Below are 19,126 nucleotides of genomic sequence, written 5' to 3'. Positions count from 1 at the left end.
GGAAGCTCCAAGCAATTGTTATTGAGTCAGTGTATGATATAAATGAATAAAATGAAAATATTTGGGTTTCTCCATGGTCTAGGATCCCTATGATTAACCACCAAATGTTCATATAGCCAGTAAAAGTGCACCTGAGGTGCCACATTTCAAAAACTATGGAAAAGTGAAAGGAAGATATGGTAGAAAGGGTCAAAACCAAGATGAGCACACTACGTTTGTTTCCATCCTGGAACAAAGGATGGTGGTGAAACTGGTCTTAACGCCTGTGCTCAGGGAAGTGATTTGAGTGATTCTGTTCGCTATTAGAGTCCATTTTACAGCATGCCAAGTAGACTGCAAGTTTCAGTGAGCCCCAGAAGATAATGGTTATTCCCCTAAATAGAGGTTATATAGTCTTAAAAGGGCATGGACATTCACAGTGTCAGTCTTGGAATGTGGACTCTAGGAAGGAGATGGAACTTGTCCTCCAGATTGGGGGAAGTACACTCAGAAGAGGTTAGCAATATTACAAGGCCTCATTTTCATTCCACAAATTTATTGAGTACCTAGGCCAAGTGTTAGGTGCCACAGAAATGAAAAGAAAAAGACCCTTATGGTGCAGTCTTGTGGGTTGAGACCAAAAAGCAAAACAAAACAAAACAAAAAACAAGTGGTAGGCGCTAAGACAGAAACTAACTGGAGACTGCCGGAGTAACAGCAGAACCTACTTTAGAAATGGTGGTGGGAGGAAAGCCTTTCTGGTTGAGACAAAAAGGACCTACCCATGTATAGTGTATTATTAGTAAAGACCTGGAGATGGGAAAATTAGCACGAAGGAAAAGGCCAGAGGGTGGGGGCCAGGTTGGAGGGTTGAGTTGGGTTGGAGGATTAGGCAGCACTAAGATGCAGAGCTTAATAAACTCACTTAGTCAATTCAATTGGATAAACATGTGCTTAGGGCCTGCTAACCTCTGGGACTAGAGCTTGAGACACCACCTACTGAAATTACTATTGCCCAGTCCCACCTACCCAAGAATGCTATGGTTTGAATAAATACTGGGAAGGGAATGTTTGTCACTCCCCACACAGCGATCATACTGCTGCTTTCTAAATCCGACATCGCTCCCTTGCTTAACCACAGTTCCGCGGCTTTTCATTATTTATCAGGTCTGTGGGGTAAGTGCATTGGTCAGGCTTTTTACACCATTGACCTCTGTGGCTATCACCTGCGGCCTTGATCTCCTTAAGAAAAAAGGCGCGTGGATGTGGGGCACGTGTGCCTGACTGTGGACACCCAAGCATGGGTGTGTGCAAGTGTGCACACCTAGGCCTAGAGGTTAGGGATCTAAGGGCAGCATCACTCAGACTGCTGGGCTGCAAGAGGTCGAGCGACGGCTGTGAGGAGGAGGAGACCACAAGAGAACGCCAGAGAAAAGTCAAGAGAAAAGAGGTATAGAGATTCTCAGGGGGGCACGCTGCTGTCTCCTTGCCGGCTTATTTCCCTGCGAACTGTTTAAAAACCTGTGGGGATGAAGCACAGGGCTCCAAGTTTCTCTTTAAGCTGACCAAAAGAACGGTGAACCTACCTCTATTAATTTATTTTACTCATGCTATACTAGCCCTGCGGTCATTATCCCCACTTTGCAGATGGGAGAGAGGCTTGGAACTCATGCTCACTAAAAGTTAAATGATAGAAGATTCAAATTCAAACTGAGGCGGCTGGCTCCAGAGTCCGTGCTCGCCCTGTAAGTCAAAGACTAAACTCCTTAAAGCACCCCACCAGGCTTTGTCTCATGAGGTGACCAGCACATCCACCCGCGCTGGCTCCTTCCCCTTCAGTCCTGCACCCCAAAACCAGCAGTGCAGTGCCGGGCTCTTGCCTGCACCCCGCCTCCTCTGCCACTAGAGGGCGCCGCGAGCCGGCCGCCCCCTCCACTAACAGCTCATTCCAGCCAGGGCTGCGCCGCGGGCGTCACACCGACAGCAAAGCCGCTGAGGCGTCCGCTGGCCGCAGGGCCGCAGGGAGGGCCTCCCGCTAAGTCCTTCAGCCGCCCTGAAAGGAGACGAGTCATTTACGAGCCCCCCACACTCAGCCCCGCCTGCATCAGCGACTCGGCGCGCGCTGCGTCAACCCTGCGGCGGGGGGGCGGGGCAGGCCCCTAATCACGTGAGCTCTCCCCCCCGCCCTGAACACGTGACCTCCCGTCCCACTCACGTGACCCCCTGGCCGCCTCGAGGCCGGAAGCGCCGGCGAAGTAGCGCGCGCGCTCGCGTCTCCAGGAGTGCCCGGCCCCGCCGCGCGCTCGTGCTCGCCCTGGCCCTCGCGCACGTTCCCGGGGTTCCGGGCCCGAGAGCAGCTCGGCGGCCGCGCGCGCGCTACCCAACCGGGTCCCCGCCCCCAGGCGCACCGGGCTCGCCAGCCATGTGCTCGTTAGCGTCGGGCGCTACCGGTGGGTACCCCGGCCTCTGCGCCGGCCTCGGCCAGCCCTCGTGCCGCGCCGCCGTGGGGCCGCGGGGAGACCCTCCCCCTGCGCCTCCCGGGCCCGGAGCTGGGGGTGGGGGGGCTCGCAGGGAGGGTGAGGGAGGAACGCGGCGCGCCCGGCGGGGGGAGCGCCCCCTCGGGCCCGGGGAGAGCCCCCTCCCCACCCTGCGCCTCGCGCGCCCGATGGGCTTTGGCTTCCGGGGCCGATCTGATGGTTTGCATGTGCAGGGGGCCGGGGCGCGGAGGCGCCGGAGGAGGAGGAGGAGGACGTGCCCGAACTGTCAGACAGCGGCGACGAGGCCGCCTGGGAGGATGAGGACGAAGCCGATGTGCCCCACGACAAGCAGCAGACCCCTTGCCTGTTCTGTGACAGGTTCGTCCACCTCAGCTCCTGGCTCTCGCCCTGGGGGGGTCCGGGGCCGCGTGGCTCTGGGTCGTCTGCTCAGGAACCACGAAGGGTCAGGAATCGAACCAAAGTGGCCTGACCTCGAATTCTTGAACCAGTGGTTTGGAGTGAGGGTTTGTTAAGGAGAAAGACCACAGTGATGAGAGGGAGGCGCTGAGACCTGGATGCTGGGCTGTGCTGCTTCTCATTGTCCAGCCTCAGTCTCCCCTTGTGTAAAATAAGAGGATTTTGTTGACTTCCCAAATCTGTGCACCTTTATCACCAGAGACACAAAAAAATACAGATGCTGGACTCAGCACCTCAGTCTGTCTTTCTTTTTTAAAAAGATTATATATATATGCATACAAGAGCTGTGGTACAGGCCAGAGATGGGGGGGGGGGTGAGAGATTTCACCATAGACAGCGTGGGGAACAGAACAGACAGACTGACTGAAACACACTGCTGAGGGGAGCAGCCGGCGAGACAGCAGAGGCCTGCTGCTCCATGTGGATTTCTCCCTGGCTGGCCTGGGATGGAATTCATGCTGCAGAGGCTGCGGATTGCTTCGTAGTATGGTGCTTAACCCCTTGTGCTACCAGGGAGGCCCAGCACCTAAGTCTTTGTAAATAAGGGATATGGTCTAGAAATCTATAACATAAAGACACTGTATGAGGTAACTCAAATGAATAAAAAGTTTGAGAGTCACGAAACTAGATCCCTCAGAATCTTTCCATCTTTACCATCCTATAAGTCTTTGAAAGCAGAACGTGTCTCAGGAGAACATTTCATTTGAGTTATTTAGTCCCTTAGCACACCTGAGGTTTCCCACCTATTTAAGGGAGAGGAATTGATGCCTTTTGCACTTCAGGCAATGGAGACTGCAGTATCAACTTGTTCACCATTATAAAGGTGTGGTTTGTCTTATGTCCAAACTTGTGTTCTTTTCACTTAAAATTTTGCCTCTTCACAAGCTTTGACTTTGACTGCTGTCTGGCAAATTGGCATGAAAGAAGCCTGGTGGCACTAACCAGTGCTACTTTAATAAACATTTTTCTTTATCTCCTGAACTTGGATGTGGTGCTTTTGGTGGTACATTCAAAAAGTTCAAACTTGTTTTTTTTTTTTTCTCTACATAAATTTGGGTAGGTATAGAATATCTACATATACTCTAGTTGTCATAACATAATACTTATCAGCTCTCAGGGATGCCCTTCTTTGTGGTAGGCCACATAAATACTGCAGAAATAACCTGCCTTGGTAAATAAACATTAATTGAAAACTAGGAGCTGCATATGTGCTACGTAAAAGTATGTAGCTTTTCTATTATTTATTGCTAACCTTATGTGTTCTTCAGTTTTGCAGGGCATGTAATAAAGTGGCTTAATCCTTACTATGCCTATAATGCAAGTACTTTGTGAACACTCTGGGATAACTTTTGAAATATGGTACTTTGGGAATGTGCCAGCTGTGAAATTACATGTTGTGCTTTATTTCTAAAAAGCATTTTAAGCTGTGCCATTTCAAAAATCTCTGAAAGCATAGTTGACAGTAGAGGAGAAAAATCTCATGTAGGGAATTTCCAAGACTTGAAAGAATCTGTCAAAGGGAGTGTTCTTTCTTAAAAGCCTTTTGATAAATTTAGTGCTATTTTTTGGCAAGTAAATTAATCTGAACACTTACAGAGTAGTTTTAGGTATAAAATGCGACTGAGAAAGTACTAATTCCCTTTAGAAGTACTGGTTTTCTCATCTGTATTTCTTCTTAATGAAATAAAACTAGAGACTGGGGGAAAAGTGTATATTTAACATGAAATCAGTATTTAGACTTTTATGAGGACAATTCCATGAAGCTTTTGATTTATTTTTCAGATTATTTACATCTGCTGAAGAAACATTTTCACACTGTAAGTCTGAGCATCAGTTTAATATTGGTAACATGGTCCATAAACATGGTGAGTATTTTTTAGAATAAAGTTTTCATTATGAAATTTAAGTTAAAACTTTATTTTTCCATGCCTTTCTTTTCTACATAAGTCCAGTGTAATGAAATGTATAACAACTTAAGAAAATGAAGTTTTTTGTCAAGTGCGCTTTGAGGATAGATGAATAAAGAAATCATTTTTCTACATTAAATTTAATCAATATTTAAGCTTATATTGACTTGACAGCTAAAAACAATAAAAATCTGATTGTATTTTTTATCATATTAGAATTAGACAATGGTGGTAGAATGGACTTTGGAAAAGGAAGTAAATCACTATCAAAAATAAAGGTCAAACTTTGAAGTTTAAAGTATAAACTTTAAGGCATGTGAGATTGAGTTTTATAAGGAGCTTGGTGAAAAAATAGAAATAAGGAGTAATGAAATTAATAAGATGATAAGCAAAATATTCAGATCATGATTCTGTTGAAACTTGTGTTTACACAATACAATGAAAAACTTCCACTCCTTTAAGTGGGTGTTGAAGAGTTAGGTTATTCCACTAAAATTAACAAAATAGAAAATTGGTATTTTGGCCGTGGTATTTACTAACCATTAGAAAAGACATTATTGAAGAATAGCAAATGCTAGGCAGATGTTAGGTGTCAAACACGATATAATATTTGTGACTCATAAATTCAATTGCAAATACTCTTTTGTAAGACATAAATGCCTTAGTTTCTGTGGTTTTCTTTTTTCATGATTTTAATGTGCTTGTTTCAGTTGAATTGGAATCATACTTTTAATATAATTTTCTTTTTTTTTCTTACTGTATAGGGATTTGCTATTATGCATATAAACATTTATAATGTCTTCTAAGACATGTTTCTCATAACATTTCTCATGACAGATAATAACCATTTGCTTGTATATGCTATTATTTTCCCTAGTTTTAAATGCTTCTTCAATTTTGGAATCTAGGCGAATCAGATTATAACCTCATTGTTTTTTTAATTTGCATCATTTAATTTAATATAAAAGCTAGTATATTTCCGTACTCCATGTTGTGATGAAATTAAAATCTGGTAAACACCATAAAAATTGGGAAGATGTAGCAACTTGTGGCTCTTAGCATCAACTGACAAATAAGTGGTAAAATCTAGAACTTAAATTTTCCAATACTCATGTGTATTGTTCTGACACATGAGTAGAATTCTAAAAATGAATTTCCTGTTTTAGTTTTTTTTTTGTTTTTTTTTTTTTAAGAAAAGTGTTTAAGAAAATTGTCATGCATCACTGGCTCTCAGTTAAAATATTCAGAAGTGCCAAAGTTATCATTTCTTGTTTTTAATAAGAAATTAAAATATTATAAGTAGTAGAGAATACTTTAACCAAAGAAACCTCCATAGAGCAAGACAATTAAACAGAACTCATTCTGTTAAAATAGGTGAATTTTCTTCTTTTCCCTCCTTTAGGTCTTGAATTTTATGGATACATTAAGCTAATAAATTTTATTAGACTTAAGGTAAGTTGGTAATTTATAGTTTTGTTTGGAAACTAGAGAAAAACCATAGTGACTGTAAATGCACTGATTTAAAAAAAAATACAAATAACTGCTATATAAGGAACTTTTTTTAAATTTGGCACTTATATTGGGTGAATCATGAACTTGAGGAGCAGTACAACATATAGCACGAATAAAGATATACACACCATCCTTAACAAGAGTTGTTTTTAGCCGAGTCTAGTAAGTGAATCAATGTTATGTGTAAAGTAATTCAGTGTTTGATAAAGGGAAATGTTGATTGATGGTATTTCAGAAATAATTCCTAGTGTGATTTTCAAGTACTTCAATTCCTCTTATTGTTCTATGTTTTTAAATACTTTCTTCTTTCTGTTCTATTGAAATTAATGTTTATGTTGCCACTTCTCCCAAATCCAAACTATCAAAAACTACATTGAGACCACTAATTTAGCAGTCGTCCAGTCAAGTTAATGAAATGACACGTGATAATATGTTCCTTAAATAGATAAAGATTTGTATAATATAGATGTGATTTCTTGTTTTGTTTAATTTCCTAGAATTTTTGCTAGGGGATTTTGAGATTATATGCAATGAAGTCAATTTCATATGCAATTAATTAATTAATTTTTATATCCAGAATCCTACAGTTGAATATATGAATTCCATATATAACCCAGTACCTTGGGAGAAAGAAGAGTATTTGAAGCCTGTACTAGAAGATGACCTTTTACTTCAATTTGGTAAGATGAACATACTGTTATCTACTATAATATAGGGTCATTGTTATGGCAAAATAGCGATTAAATGTTATGGGAAAATATATCATCTTTTTTTTTTTTCCTTAAGATTTATTTATTTATTTATATAAGCACTGGGTACAGTCAGAAGTGCAGGAGGGTGAGAAAATTCACCAGAGCCAGAGCGGGGAGCAGAGCAGGCAGAAGGACCGAAGTACACTGCTGAGGGGAGCAGCGGGTGGCAGGAGAGGTCTGCGCGCCACGTGGGACCCTTGCATGGTGGCTGTGGATCAAACTGGCGCTGCAGAAGCTGCGGACAGCTTCGCAACCCAGCACTCAACCGCTGCGCCACCGGGGAGGCCCAATATATCATCTCTTTTATTCTGTGAAGACTTAATTGGGTAGTTGGTTTTAGTAGAAAAGTTAAGTCACTTAATAACTGACAGTCACAATAATAAATTATCAGGAAGGAATTTAGAAACATACATAAAATTGTTTAATAAGTGTAAGATGTTTTGAAACTTACGGAGACTTGAGAGGATAATTTTTAGTTTAGTCCAATGAAAAATGACTAACATTTTAATAAAGCTACTGGTTAAAAAAAATTATAAGTAGCTTTAATAACATTTACTTTTAGTTCACATATTCAGGCCAGATAATTCTTTTCTTAAGGCATCTACTTTACTGAGATTTTTGTTTTGATGCAGAACAGATTCACCCTAATTTTCATGGACTTACCCATGTATAATAACTCTTGACCCTCCCAGGTGGTGGGGTTACTCTCATTTCTCGACTATAGCTTTCTTCCTTACTTTGCTTTGTGCTTTGGTTCATTCCTTTTTGGACAGGCATTTTGTGAAAATTCTGTTGTGTCTTATAGTATCTTTTGTTGAATCCTGTAGATACTTTATAGGTCTGAGGTGTCATGATAAAGTGATTTTTCTTCTTGTACCCTTTCATTTCTTGTCCGTCAGGTGTGATAGAGGATTTGTTCTCTTTAGGTGAGTAAGAGCATTGTAGTAAGACACATACCTTCCTAGATACTAGTTTGACAGTGTGTACTTGACAAGTTTTTTAATCAGAACTAAGGAAAACTCATGTCTTTGAGAAGTACCATCATTAAGTTGTGTGATGTAGTTGTAAGAATTTTAATGTAACATTCAGGAACTATATGACCCCGGGCAAAGTACTTAATTTTTCTGGTTTTAAGTGTTCATCTAGAAAATAATGACTTCGGACCAGATTTCTGAGTTTCATTCTAGTTCTAAAATTTGATAAGTCCCAGCTTGTTTCTTTTTGTTTTTACAACTTTTCTTTTATTTCTCCTCAGAGTTACCAAAGTGATATCTTTGATGAATGACAAAGTGCTCACTATGGGCCTTTCAGGACTTCTTCCTAAATTCAAAATCACTAATAACAATAAATTTCCTTTTTTAAGCACTTCCCTCTGATAGGTAGCATCCTAATCTATGCAACAGCCTTACAAGATAGTAGTCATTGTCACCTTTTACACACTGAAAGAAATTAAGTTCAAATACCTTTGGAGAGTTACAGTTCAATACTGATCTGTATCCACAGAGACCAGTACACGCAGCACTCAGTTAATATCTGTTGATCTGCGTAATCTCTTCCTCTTCTGAACCTCACTACCTTTTCTGTGTCTCATGAAAGTTATCACATACAATCATATATTGAATACAGTACAGACATTTAAAAATAATACACTCATACTGTTAGATTGTGGGTTCCCTATAGAAAGGATTATGACACTTGTTTTTCATGTTTCTACAGCCTTTAATGTACCATTTCCATCCTGTGAGTGAAAATACAGTATAATTGGGGGAAAGCAACTTTATGCTGGGGAAACCTGGCAAGGACAACCTTAGTCAGTGAGTCCATTTTCACATTCATCAGTGCTAATCATGTTAATAGTATGTACTCTTGATTAGAAGTGGTAAGTATAGCACATTCCTGCTCTCTTCTTCCACCTCCAAACCAATAACCTATGTATAACCATGGAAAAACAATGCAAAGTGAGGAACATTCTATGACTACCTGCCCAGTATGCCTCAAAACTATAAAAGTCATCAAAAACAAGGAAAACCTCAGAAATTGTCTTAGCCTAGAGGGAATTTAGAAGACATACAAACTAAGTATATTGTGTTATCCTGGACAGGGTCTGAGAACAGAAAGGCCTGAGATATTAGGGGAAAATGAATGAAATCTCAGTGAATTAAGTAGAATTTAGTTAATTTTTTTTTGAAAGTATGGTGTATTTGGAACGTTTTCCACAAAGGGTTAATATCCCTTGATCACTTGATAGAGCAGTGGGAAAAATATAAACTTAAGTGATTTCCCCAAAAAGGTATAAAAATAGACTTCAAACATAAGGGAAAAAAGTCCAAACTCAATCAAGAGGTGATACAAATTAATTGTGAGATACCATTTTCACCTATTAGACTGATAAGAAAATTTTAAAATATGATTACGTGTTTTGTTGAAAACAACTGTGGAGAGGTAGGCATTATCATATATTGCTAATAGAATAAAAATTTGGCAATGCCCAATAAAACTGTGTATGCACTTTTTAACCCAGTGGTTTCATAAGGATCTGTCTTTAAAATACACGGCTGAAGACACATACACACAGGATACTTCATTGCAGCATTGCACTGGCAAAATAACAGAAACAACGTAAATGCCCATACATCCACACCATGGAGTAATATACATCTGCTAATAAGATTGAAGCTCTCTGAAACTAATAGAGTGACATCCAGGAGGTACTATTAAATGAAAAAAAAGCAAAGTCTAAAAGAATCTATATAATATGATAAAAGGGTATTTGAGAAATACACATCTTTGTATTTGTGCAAAAGAAATACAGGGGGAATAAACTGCAAGTAAGGAAACTGGTTGCTTATAATAATCCTCATTATCTGTGGGACAGATGGAAAGAAGGGCACACTGAGAATGAAGTAACAGGAATAAAAGATGTGATATCTCTCTGAGTGTATCTTTTGTGTAGCTCTGACTCTTAGGACCATAGTATTGATTTTCATAGCCTTCATATAATAACATCAGCAATTAAGTAGAATGCATAGGGGGTGCTTGGAGAGGTGGTGCAAAATGGGACACAAACTCTAACAAATGAACTTAACTGTATTTTAAAAGAGTAGTGTAATCACACTGAAGAGGATAGAGAAAAGAATTATCTAAGTAGCTGGAATTTTGACTCTTGTGGTAAGGCTACAGTTAAAAATACTGCTTAATTCGCATAAGTAAAAGGGTTTTTCTCATGATGTGGTTTAGGAATTCTGGTATGTTTTGTGTATACTACTAAAGTTGAATAAGTAATTATATTGTGGATTAAAAGTGTCAGATTTCTCAGTGTCGGAGAAGGTGGTTTTTAATAAGGAAATATAGAAGGATGAGGTGAATATTGTGAGTATAAATTGGAGACAGAAGAATAGTATAAACTTGTGGTTTTTAATATACACATCAGTAGGTAAAGAAATATAGATGTGCGTGCCTGTGTGAGTTTGTATATGTACATGGATTTCCTAGCTTCATCTGCTAAGAGATCCTAGAAAAACCCCAGTAGCCATAAGCATCTTTAGTGCCCAGATCTGGATTTATAATTCCATTCTCCACTAATAAGAACCAAGGATCCCTTAGAGAGGTGGTTTGATTTCATGGATGGGGCAGGGAGAATACAAGATGAGTCTTGTGCCATGTTGTGTGGAAAATACAGAAGTACTTAACAAAAAGGTGGGGGAGGGAGGATTTATCAAAAGCAGAAGAACCAACCTGAAGGAGTTCCTAGTGGCAAATCTGGAATAATTTGAGCAACAAAGAAAATGATACTACTAGATTTTAAACAGTAGGATAAAATAAGCATCCATGAGTCCATAATGGCATAAGTAATCAACCAAATAAAATGAGGAGTAGCTTGACCTTGGAGTAGAATTCCTTTAAAATATGAAGAAGGGAAGAGAAAAATAGAAAATTGTCAGTAGACAAACACAGTAATAACTTACAGAAAAGATCCACCAGTGAATGCTACCACTACTGGGGGAAATTTTAAGGCAAAACAGGATTTGCCTAGTTCAAAGAATCTCCCTGAAGGAACTTTTAACTACAAAGGAGACGGTAACTTTTCTGTGGAGAAATACAGCAACCACCCCCATAACTAAGTGATCAACATCACCAGTAATAATGCACATTGACCCTGTGAGCCTTACTGCACTGAGGGTACAATGGAATTTCTCTGCTTTTCTTGACAAAAATGTGTAGCTTCATTCCAGTAATGAGAAGGCATTGGGCAGACCCAGATTGAGGAATATTCCACAAAATCACTGATCAGTACTTTCTAGGAGTGTCAAAACACAGTTAGTGAGTATATTATTATATAAATAATTAGTTTAGAGGACTAAATATATGTATTCAGATCTTTGATGTCTTAGTTTTTTTAAAACCTATTTTGGTCGATTGTTGAGAGGTGCATGTTTAAATCTCTGTCAGAGATTGAAGGATTGTCTCTTCTTGCCTTTAATTCTGTTAGCTTTGACCTCATGTACTTTGGAGCTCTTTTGTGAAGTTTATGTGTATGTATTATGCCTTTCTAATATGTTGGCCACCTTTTGTGATAATTCTAAGCTGTCAAAATGAAGTGGAAAAGCATCTTCCTAGAAATGGCTTAGGACTTTGAATTAAGAATCTTAATAATTAAGAATCTTAAAGTTTTCTGAATCTTTTTTCTTTTCAAATTTATTCATTTTACCTTTAACATATGATTATTTACATATTATTAACGCTAAAAGTTTTTATGCTATTTTTTATTGCAGCAGAAAGCAAAACAGAAACTTGCCAAAAGAAAGATACCAATTTCTTTGTTTAGTTCTAATCCATAAGATGGTTTACAGTTTGAAGAATTTTGAAAACAAGAAACATAATAAGAATTGTAATAGGAAGTAAAAATATGGCACACTATCAATTATTAGTTCATATTTTGCTGCTCTCAATTTTTTGTGTACAATGAATGAATTTAGCATTTATTAAAACAATTACTCAATACTCTGCTAGAGTGTCTAGAAATTAGTGGCCCACTGCACTGCCTTTATAACAAGAAGTTCAATTTAGGCGCTAGTATCTATGTTACAATTTTATCACATTTTTTATTAAGCTTGAAGTTATTTTGTCCCAGTTCTGAAGAAGTATCTTTATAAGTATCATAGCTAAAAACCAAACAGAAACAAAGTCATGTTTCTGCCACTCTTTACTGAGCAGAGCATGTAATATCTGCATTGTTTTTAATTGTTTTAAGATCTCAGAATTAATTTAGACCAATTTCATTTGATAGTAGGATTTTGTTAAACTCACTTGCTTCATATTAACTTCTGTTTACAGAATGATTAGTTCTACAGCCATAAGTTAATTATTTACATACAGTGAGATTAAATTTAAATGAAGATTTTTAAATAATTTTAGGAATTAGGATGTTTAATAAGATGAGCAATAAGATGCTACTTAAATTCCACTTACCCTTACCTAGAATGTAAAAGTTATTGAATGTATAGAATTCTTTACACACTATCCTTAAGGAATAAATAAATGTAGTACCTGTTATTCTACAGATAATGACTCAGGCTGAGAGGTTGCCTTGTGTAGTGGCAAGGATAGGGGTTAAGAATGCAGGCTTGGGTTGAGTTTTAGCACCTTCATTATACAACTATATGACTTTGAGCTATTTATTCATTTAATTTCTCTGAATTTATTTTTCCTCTGTCCTAAAATAGGGGTCAATATGTACACCTTAGATTTGTTTTGAGGATGAAGTGAGATGTAATGCATAAACTTGGAAGATCTCTGGTGATCAATAAATTTAGAAGTTTTTTCCTTCCACTTTTTTTGTCTTTGGGTTTGCTTTGGTATAATTAATACTTATAATTTGCTCAATTTAGCCAACTAATGAAAAACTTAGACCATAGGTATGCTCTTTGAATTCAATTTGAAATAGTTTGGTATTGACTGTTGAAATAAAAATAGTTTTGCTAATTTTTCTTAGTTGGCCACATAATAGGCACTTTAGAATGCATTTATTTCTAACACATTTAATGATAATGCCCATTTGTTTCTTTAGATGTAGAAGATCTTTATGAACCGGTGTCAGTCCCATTCTCATACCCCAATGGACTCAGTGAAAATACATCTGTTGTTGAAAAATTGAAACATATGGAAGCCAGGGCACTGTCTGCTGAAGCTGCATTAGCTAGAGCGCGTGAGGATCTGCAAAGAATGAAGTAATTTATCAATCTTACAGAGGAGCGATTATTTAGTCCCCAGAATAACATAAGTAATGACATGGTAGAAAGGATATGGTAAAACATTTCATATAGTAGAGAGCACAATGTAGAGATTTAATTTTAGAATTTTAAAGATAATATAGCATTTTTCTCTGTTGTGGATATAGTGACCTAATTTTTTTTTTTTTGTTTTACCTAAAATTCATATATTTCTTTATAATTTACTTTGGCACTGATGGTAATTCTGGTAAATATAATTTTCTTGGGTGCTTTTATTCTTTGCTGTTTTCTTACTTTGAATTACTGTTTTTAATTTTTCTGTTTTATTTATTTCTAGTCATTTAAATTGGAAGGATTAACATGCTTTAAGTTTGGGGGAAGTACAGGACTAAGATTTTTGGTTTTAAAGCATCAAAGTGTTTGGGGTATTTAACCAGAAAATCAAATACTTAGGATGGTTCTTTCCAGTGAGTAAATTAGCGTTCTATTGTCTTAGTACTTTTTAAAATTAAAGGTGCATAGAAGCACCTGGGGATCTCATTAAACTGGATTCTGATTCAGAAAGTCTGGAGTAGACTTGAGATTTTGCACTTCGACCAAGTATACTTCTAGCTGTACCTATTGGATCTGTAATTGGTTGCTTTTAATGATTTGCCAGAATGTCCTGCAGGAAAGATAGTATAGTTGATTGCTGTGCCCCTTCCCTGTGTTTGAGATTTTATGCTGGGTAACCTAATATAAAAGCAGTATCTATTTGTTTGCATTTCTCCACCATGTATACAGTGTAGATCTTTAATGTGGTGATCAGAAAGGGAACTGAGTTTTAGAGCTGGAATGGTGGTGTATGTAAATAATTCTTAATTGGGTGCACTTTCTGTCCATTTTTATTCTTTGAGATAGTATGCTTTTAAAAAAATTGTGTTGAAATATACTATTTTAATTTCAACTGCTTAAATAAGATTTTGGGATAATAGAAATAATTAAGTTTAATAAAGGTAGTGTGCCTTTGTTTTCCTTTGTTCAGTTCAAGATAAAATCAGCAGTTGATGGTTCATTCGTGCTTTGCAGAAGGGTTGCTTACAACTAGGTTTGAATAAGCTATTGCTTAAGATCCAGCAGAGGGAGCTTTCAGTTGCCTAAGATAGACTCTGATTTAGAAGCCTCATCACACTCCGCAGTGCATTCCCTCCCCCTTCCTCTTCCTCAACCTCTAGCCTTTCCTTTTTCATGGTCCAATAAACCTGTCTCAAGGGTGTATTTCAAATTGATTACAGACAATTTGCTCAGGATTTTGTGATGAACGCAGATGTCAGAACCTGCTCGTCATCTACTGCCATTGCAGACCTCCAGGAGGATGAGGATGGTGTTTATTTCAGCTCATACGGGCATTATGGGATACATGAAGAAATGCTAAAGGTTAGAAAAGAGCACAAGTGTGCCAAACCCACAATAAGGAAATACAGATTCTTGTAGTAGAATATTGAATAAGTCGGTATTTTTAGTAGAGTAAAATCTATTCCTTTAATAGAATAAAACAGGTTCTTAATACATATGCTGTAGAACTGGTTTGCTTTTTGTTTTTTGATTTTTTCTGTTTTTAAATCTCTTCGGTATTGACTGTTCATGTGGGTTGAAAAGATTACAGAAGCATCAAAATCACTACATTCTATTTACAGTCATTATTAATATTTATTGTTTTGGTTTAAATATAGCTTTGGAAAAATCAACTGCTATAGATTTTAATATTCTCAAGAGCAACTCTCAGTAAGAACAATTAAATAATGTTTGCCTTTTATTATACAAAGGAAATGATTATATTTAGTATTTAACTGAAATACTGACTTCATTTTGGGGGACATAATTCTTTGGTACAACATTTAACTGTAAATCACAATTTTTATGGTATAACATTTTTACATTTAAAATCAATAATGTGTAGGTTTCCTATTTCAGTTAAATAAGGTGTTTAAATTTGGTTGGTTTTAATTTTTATAACAGTAATGTCACTTACCTAGAAGTAGATTTCTAGCTATACCTGGCAGTTATACAATTTATTAAGTATTGTAAAATAGCAAGATATGTTTTTTTAATTCTATAAACCTGAAAATACCTAACTAGAATAAAATAAATGTAATGTAAAAATTTTTGAAAATTTTGCATGTTTATCTCTATGAATTTTAGATGACACTACCTTACACACCAACAAAAAAAATTCCTTTTTAAAATCCTTCCTCAAAAGATTTTTATGTTCTCCAGGGATATTTAAAAATGCCTATGTTTTCAGTCAGTTTTCCAGGGTCGGAGAGTGAAAGTTTGCTGATTAATACTCATTGTAATTATGTGGGGTCCTTTAAAGCAATGTCATGTCATTACTAATGATATGTCACAGTTGCTTGTGTTTTTGTTGTCACTTGGTTAATGACATAGCATTACAAATAACAGTTATCTTATTATAAGTAATAAATTTAAGTCCAGAGTAAACTTAAAAGAAATTGACTTGTTCTGCTTTCTGTGTTAAAATTAATTTTACTGTGTCTAGAATGTTTTCTTTTAAGGAGTTAATCTAAGCCATGTTTATTATTTTAAATCACCCCATCAATTTAAATGCCATGAACCTCTAATGCCTTTGGTGTGGAAATTGTGTTGGATTTTTCAGACAGATAAGGTCAGTGAGGACATATGAGTGTCCTTGGTACAGTCATCAGGGATATCTATGTGTGACTACATATTTCCAGAACTGTTCTGGGCACTTTTATGACTTTATGTCTATAACTAGAGGATCTTCATACCTGATCATAAACCCTGAAGTCCTTATAATATATGTGTAGATGTAAAAAGTTTCAGCTTGAAGTTTCCAGTACCATCTTTTCCCTTGGAAAGAATAACTTAAGAATCCTTACTAATAAATTTTTTCCTGTTGTAGTTCCTCTTATTTGTTATCCCAGGTAATTACCTCACCTGGAGATGACTTGATTGACTTTTCACAGGAAATACGGATGTATTCCATTCAAATAAGACAGTTTATTTATTTTGTATTTTGCTGTGTAGATGAATGTGCCTGTACCAAACAATATTTCTTCTATTTCTTATCAATACAATTCCTAAGAACACATACTCTCTTTCAGGTTGTGTGCTACCACTAGAGTCTTAAGATTTTTATAAGTAATTTAAAATTGAGAAACCATAGTTATAGGACTTTTTTAAAAGAAGATTTATTTATTTTTATATAAGAACTGGGGTACAGGCCAGAGGCACAGGAGGGTGAGAGAATTAACCAGAGACAGCGGGGAACAGAACAGGCAGACGGACCTAAATACACTGCTGAGGGGAGCAGTGGGCAGGACAGGAGAGGTCTGCCTTGCCATGTGGGTTTCTCCGTGGCTAGCCGGGAATTGAACCTGCACTGCAGAGGCTGCGGACAGCTTCACAGCGCTGTGCCACTGGGGAGGCCCCTACAGGACTTAATTTTATGTTTTGAATTGGCCTTGCTTTTAATGGCACTATTTAGGCACATATTGTGATTATAATTAAAAATAAAGGTAGTTTGTGATCTTGTTTTCTGGAGTTAAAATAGTTTTTTTTTGAGTCCCAGAGATTCTGTTGATAGAGGCATAGATTACATGAAGTTTCAAAATCCTTCGCCACTTTATCTTTCTGAAGACGAGTCATTGTTGACTAATGTTACAAATCTGAGATGCATCATTATCTTTTTTCTTCCCCAAGAAAAGCATTAATCACTTTGGTGAACATCTCATAGTCCTGTTTATTATTTTTCTTTACTGCATTCTCCTCTCTGTATCTACAGTGAGTTAGGCCTTCTGTCCACCAACGTGAACCTATAAATCTAAAGCATACTATTATTTACTTTTCTGCTATCTTTACTAATATTCTTAAATTGTATTTTTATATTTGAAGAAAATTCCATGACATTTTACAAGTCTTAAAATATTATCTTTCTTAGTACTAGACCTCTAATTTTGTTCTGTGTTTTCTTTCACAGGTTGATTTATAAGATAGTTTTAAAATTTCCATTCATTACCATATTTTGTATTGAAGTGTTGGTCTTTTATTAGGATAAATTTTTTGAATGGTTATGGGCATTAATCCTTTATTTGCGTGTATTTTCATGTTTGGTGGACTTTTCAAAAAATTCATTTCTTAGGTTGAAGCTCTGCTGTGTTCAAGGCACTATGCTATACTTTGGGTTTCATTAAACTAGGGTGAGCATTGAATGGATAGATAGATATATGTAGAAAGAGCCCAGACAAAGGATTGTACTTGAGCAGAGCAGCAGTGCACGGACTTAGGACAGGAGTTGGGATGCCAGTGATTAAGTTGGAGCAGTGGTGAAGCAGTGTGATTGGTGAGAGCTTGCTGCCGACTGCCTTCTTGACTGATGTTTACCCTTTTAGGTTGTGTTGTGTCAGCAGAAAGCTCTGCCTATAGTGTAAGAAGAGCATAAAAAAGTAAAATTGTATGAGAAGGTTCTTTTAAAAAGTGTCTTTAAAAGATACTTTTAAATTAGTTAATGATTTGAACATTTATTTAAACATTAAATTCTTTTAATCATTCTTAAAATAACTTCCAGGGGAAGATTTAATAAGCCTGTCCTAAAATCTTGTATGTAAAACAATTAGAAATAATCCCATCAGAAAGCATGAAACTTATTGCAGAATTCTGCTTTTTAGGTCTAGTAAATAAAATGACTTGCCTTTTAATTCAGATTTCCTTTAACTATATGTATGTCTCTATTTAGATAAATATATGTATCTATAGATCTTTTAATCCTACAACTGGCATAAAAATGTTTTCTGGGGATATGAATTGTATACATTTTGATATTAGCATATGGCATAACTGTTCTTTTTGTCAACTATAAAACCAAAAACTAGAATTCTCATTCTGAGATCATCATATTCATTTTACTCACAACTTAATTTTACTTTACAACTTAATGACAGCTTAGCCCCTTACTCTGCTTAATTTGCTGTCAGTATGTGTCTCAAGTTAGGTCATTTAGAAAAGAGTCCGCTCTGTTCATGGGCCAACATAAATGCTGGTGTTCAGTGCTTACTTTGGTCCCAGGTCATGTGAGACTCAAGAGTATAGATTTCTCATAATGTGGGCTGCAGGTCTCAAATGGGTTACCTTTTCATTTTCTAGTACAGAAAGTTCTAGAAACTAGATAGGATAGAAATTATTTAAGTGTGATCAATGAATCAATGACTTTCTTAGGAAAATAATCCTCATGCTCATTTTAGCCTCATTTTTCATTAATATTTGTCTATTTTTTCTTTTCTTTTTTTTTTTGACATGGTTCCACAGGGAGTCAGGCCGTAGATTTCACGCCCTATTTAAAGAAGCAAAACATTATGTTCATCTTCTTTTAGCTTTAGTGATCAGTTGAAAGTTTAAAATGGTATTGTATGTCATTATTGTTAGTTATGTCAAGACAAAAATGTATACATTGTTAGGAACATAGATCTTATTTGACTTTCACCAACATTCTTGATATAAATGTTTTCTCTGAGTGTTATTTCTATTTGTTTTCTTTAAGGGAAAAAAATAAGCTTGATTTTCCAGGCAAGAGGTAGCTATGGAACCTAGCAATTTATGATAAAATAGCAAATATTTCCTTAAACACATTTTTAATTTGTTTAGACAATGCTGTAAACACAGTGTTTTTCTCTCTCCACCCCAGGACAAAGTCCGAACAGAAAGTTACCGAGATTTTATATATCAAAATCCACATATTTTCAAGGACAAGGTGAGTAGCATTGGCTACAGAAGTG

The 19,126-nt window shown here is 37.0% G+C and overlaps 1 protein-coding gene across 2 annotated transcripts in view; it reads left to right on the top strand.

Annotated features, from left to right (window-relative positions):
• Positions 1-2,401: 2,401 nt before the first annotated feature.
• PRMT3 (protein arginine methyltransferase 3) overlaps positions 2,402-19,126 on the top strand; it is a gene marked incomplete at both ends in the record, with an annotated part of 77,467 nt that continues 60,742 nt past the window's right edge. Inside the window, 8 exons of one of the 2 annotated variants that reach the window (XM_084255239.1) lie at positions 2,402-2,429; positions 2,690-2,834; positions 4,716-4,798; positions 6,243-6,292; positions 6,930-7,032; positions 13,172-13,331; positions 14,609-14,750; positions 19,036-19,101. In XM_084255239.1, coding sequence (XP_084111365.1) covers positions 2,402-2,429; positions 2,690-2,834; positions 4,716-4,798; positions 6,243-6,292; positions 6,930-7,032; positions 13,172-13,331; positions 14,609-14,750; positions 19,036-19,101 — 777 coding nt within the window. The remainder of the gene's footprint in view (positions 2,430-2,689; positions 2,835-4,715; positions 4,799-6,242; positions 6,293-6,929; positions 7,033-13,171; positions 13,332-14,608; positions 14,751-19,035; positions 19,102-19,126) is intronic. The other variant, XM_084255240.1, reaches the window with a different exon arrangement.

Source organism: Talpa europaea (assembly GCF_964194135.1).
Source record: "Talpa europaea genome assembly, chromosome: 1".
In the NCBI taxonomy this organism is placed as follows: Eukaryota; Metazoa; Chordata; class Mammalia; order Eulipotyphla; family Talpidae; genus Talpa; species Talpa europaea.
Note: the sequence above shows the minus strand (reverse complement) of the source record. Positions and strands in the feature narration are given on the sequence as shown.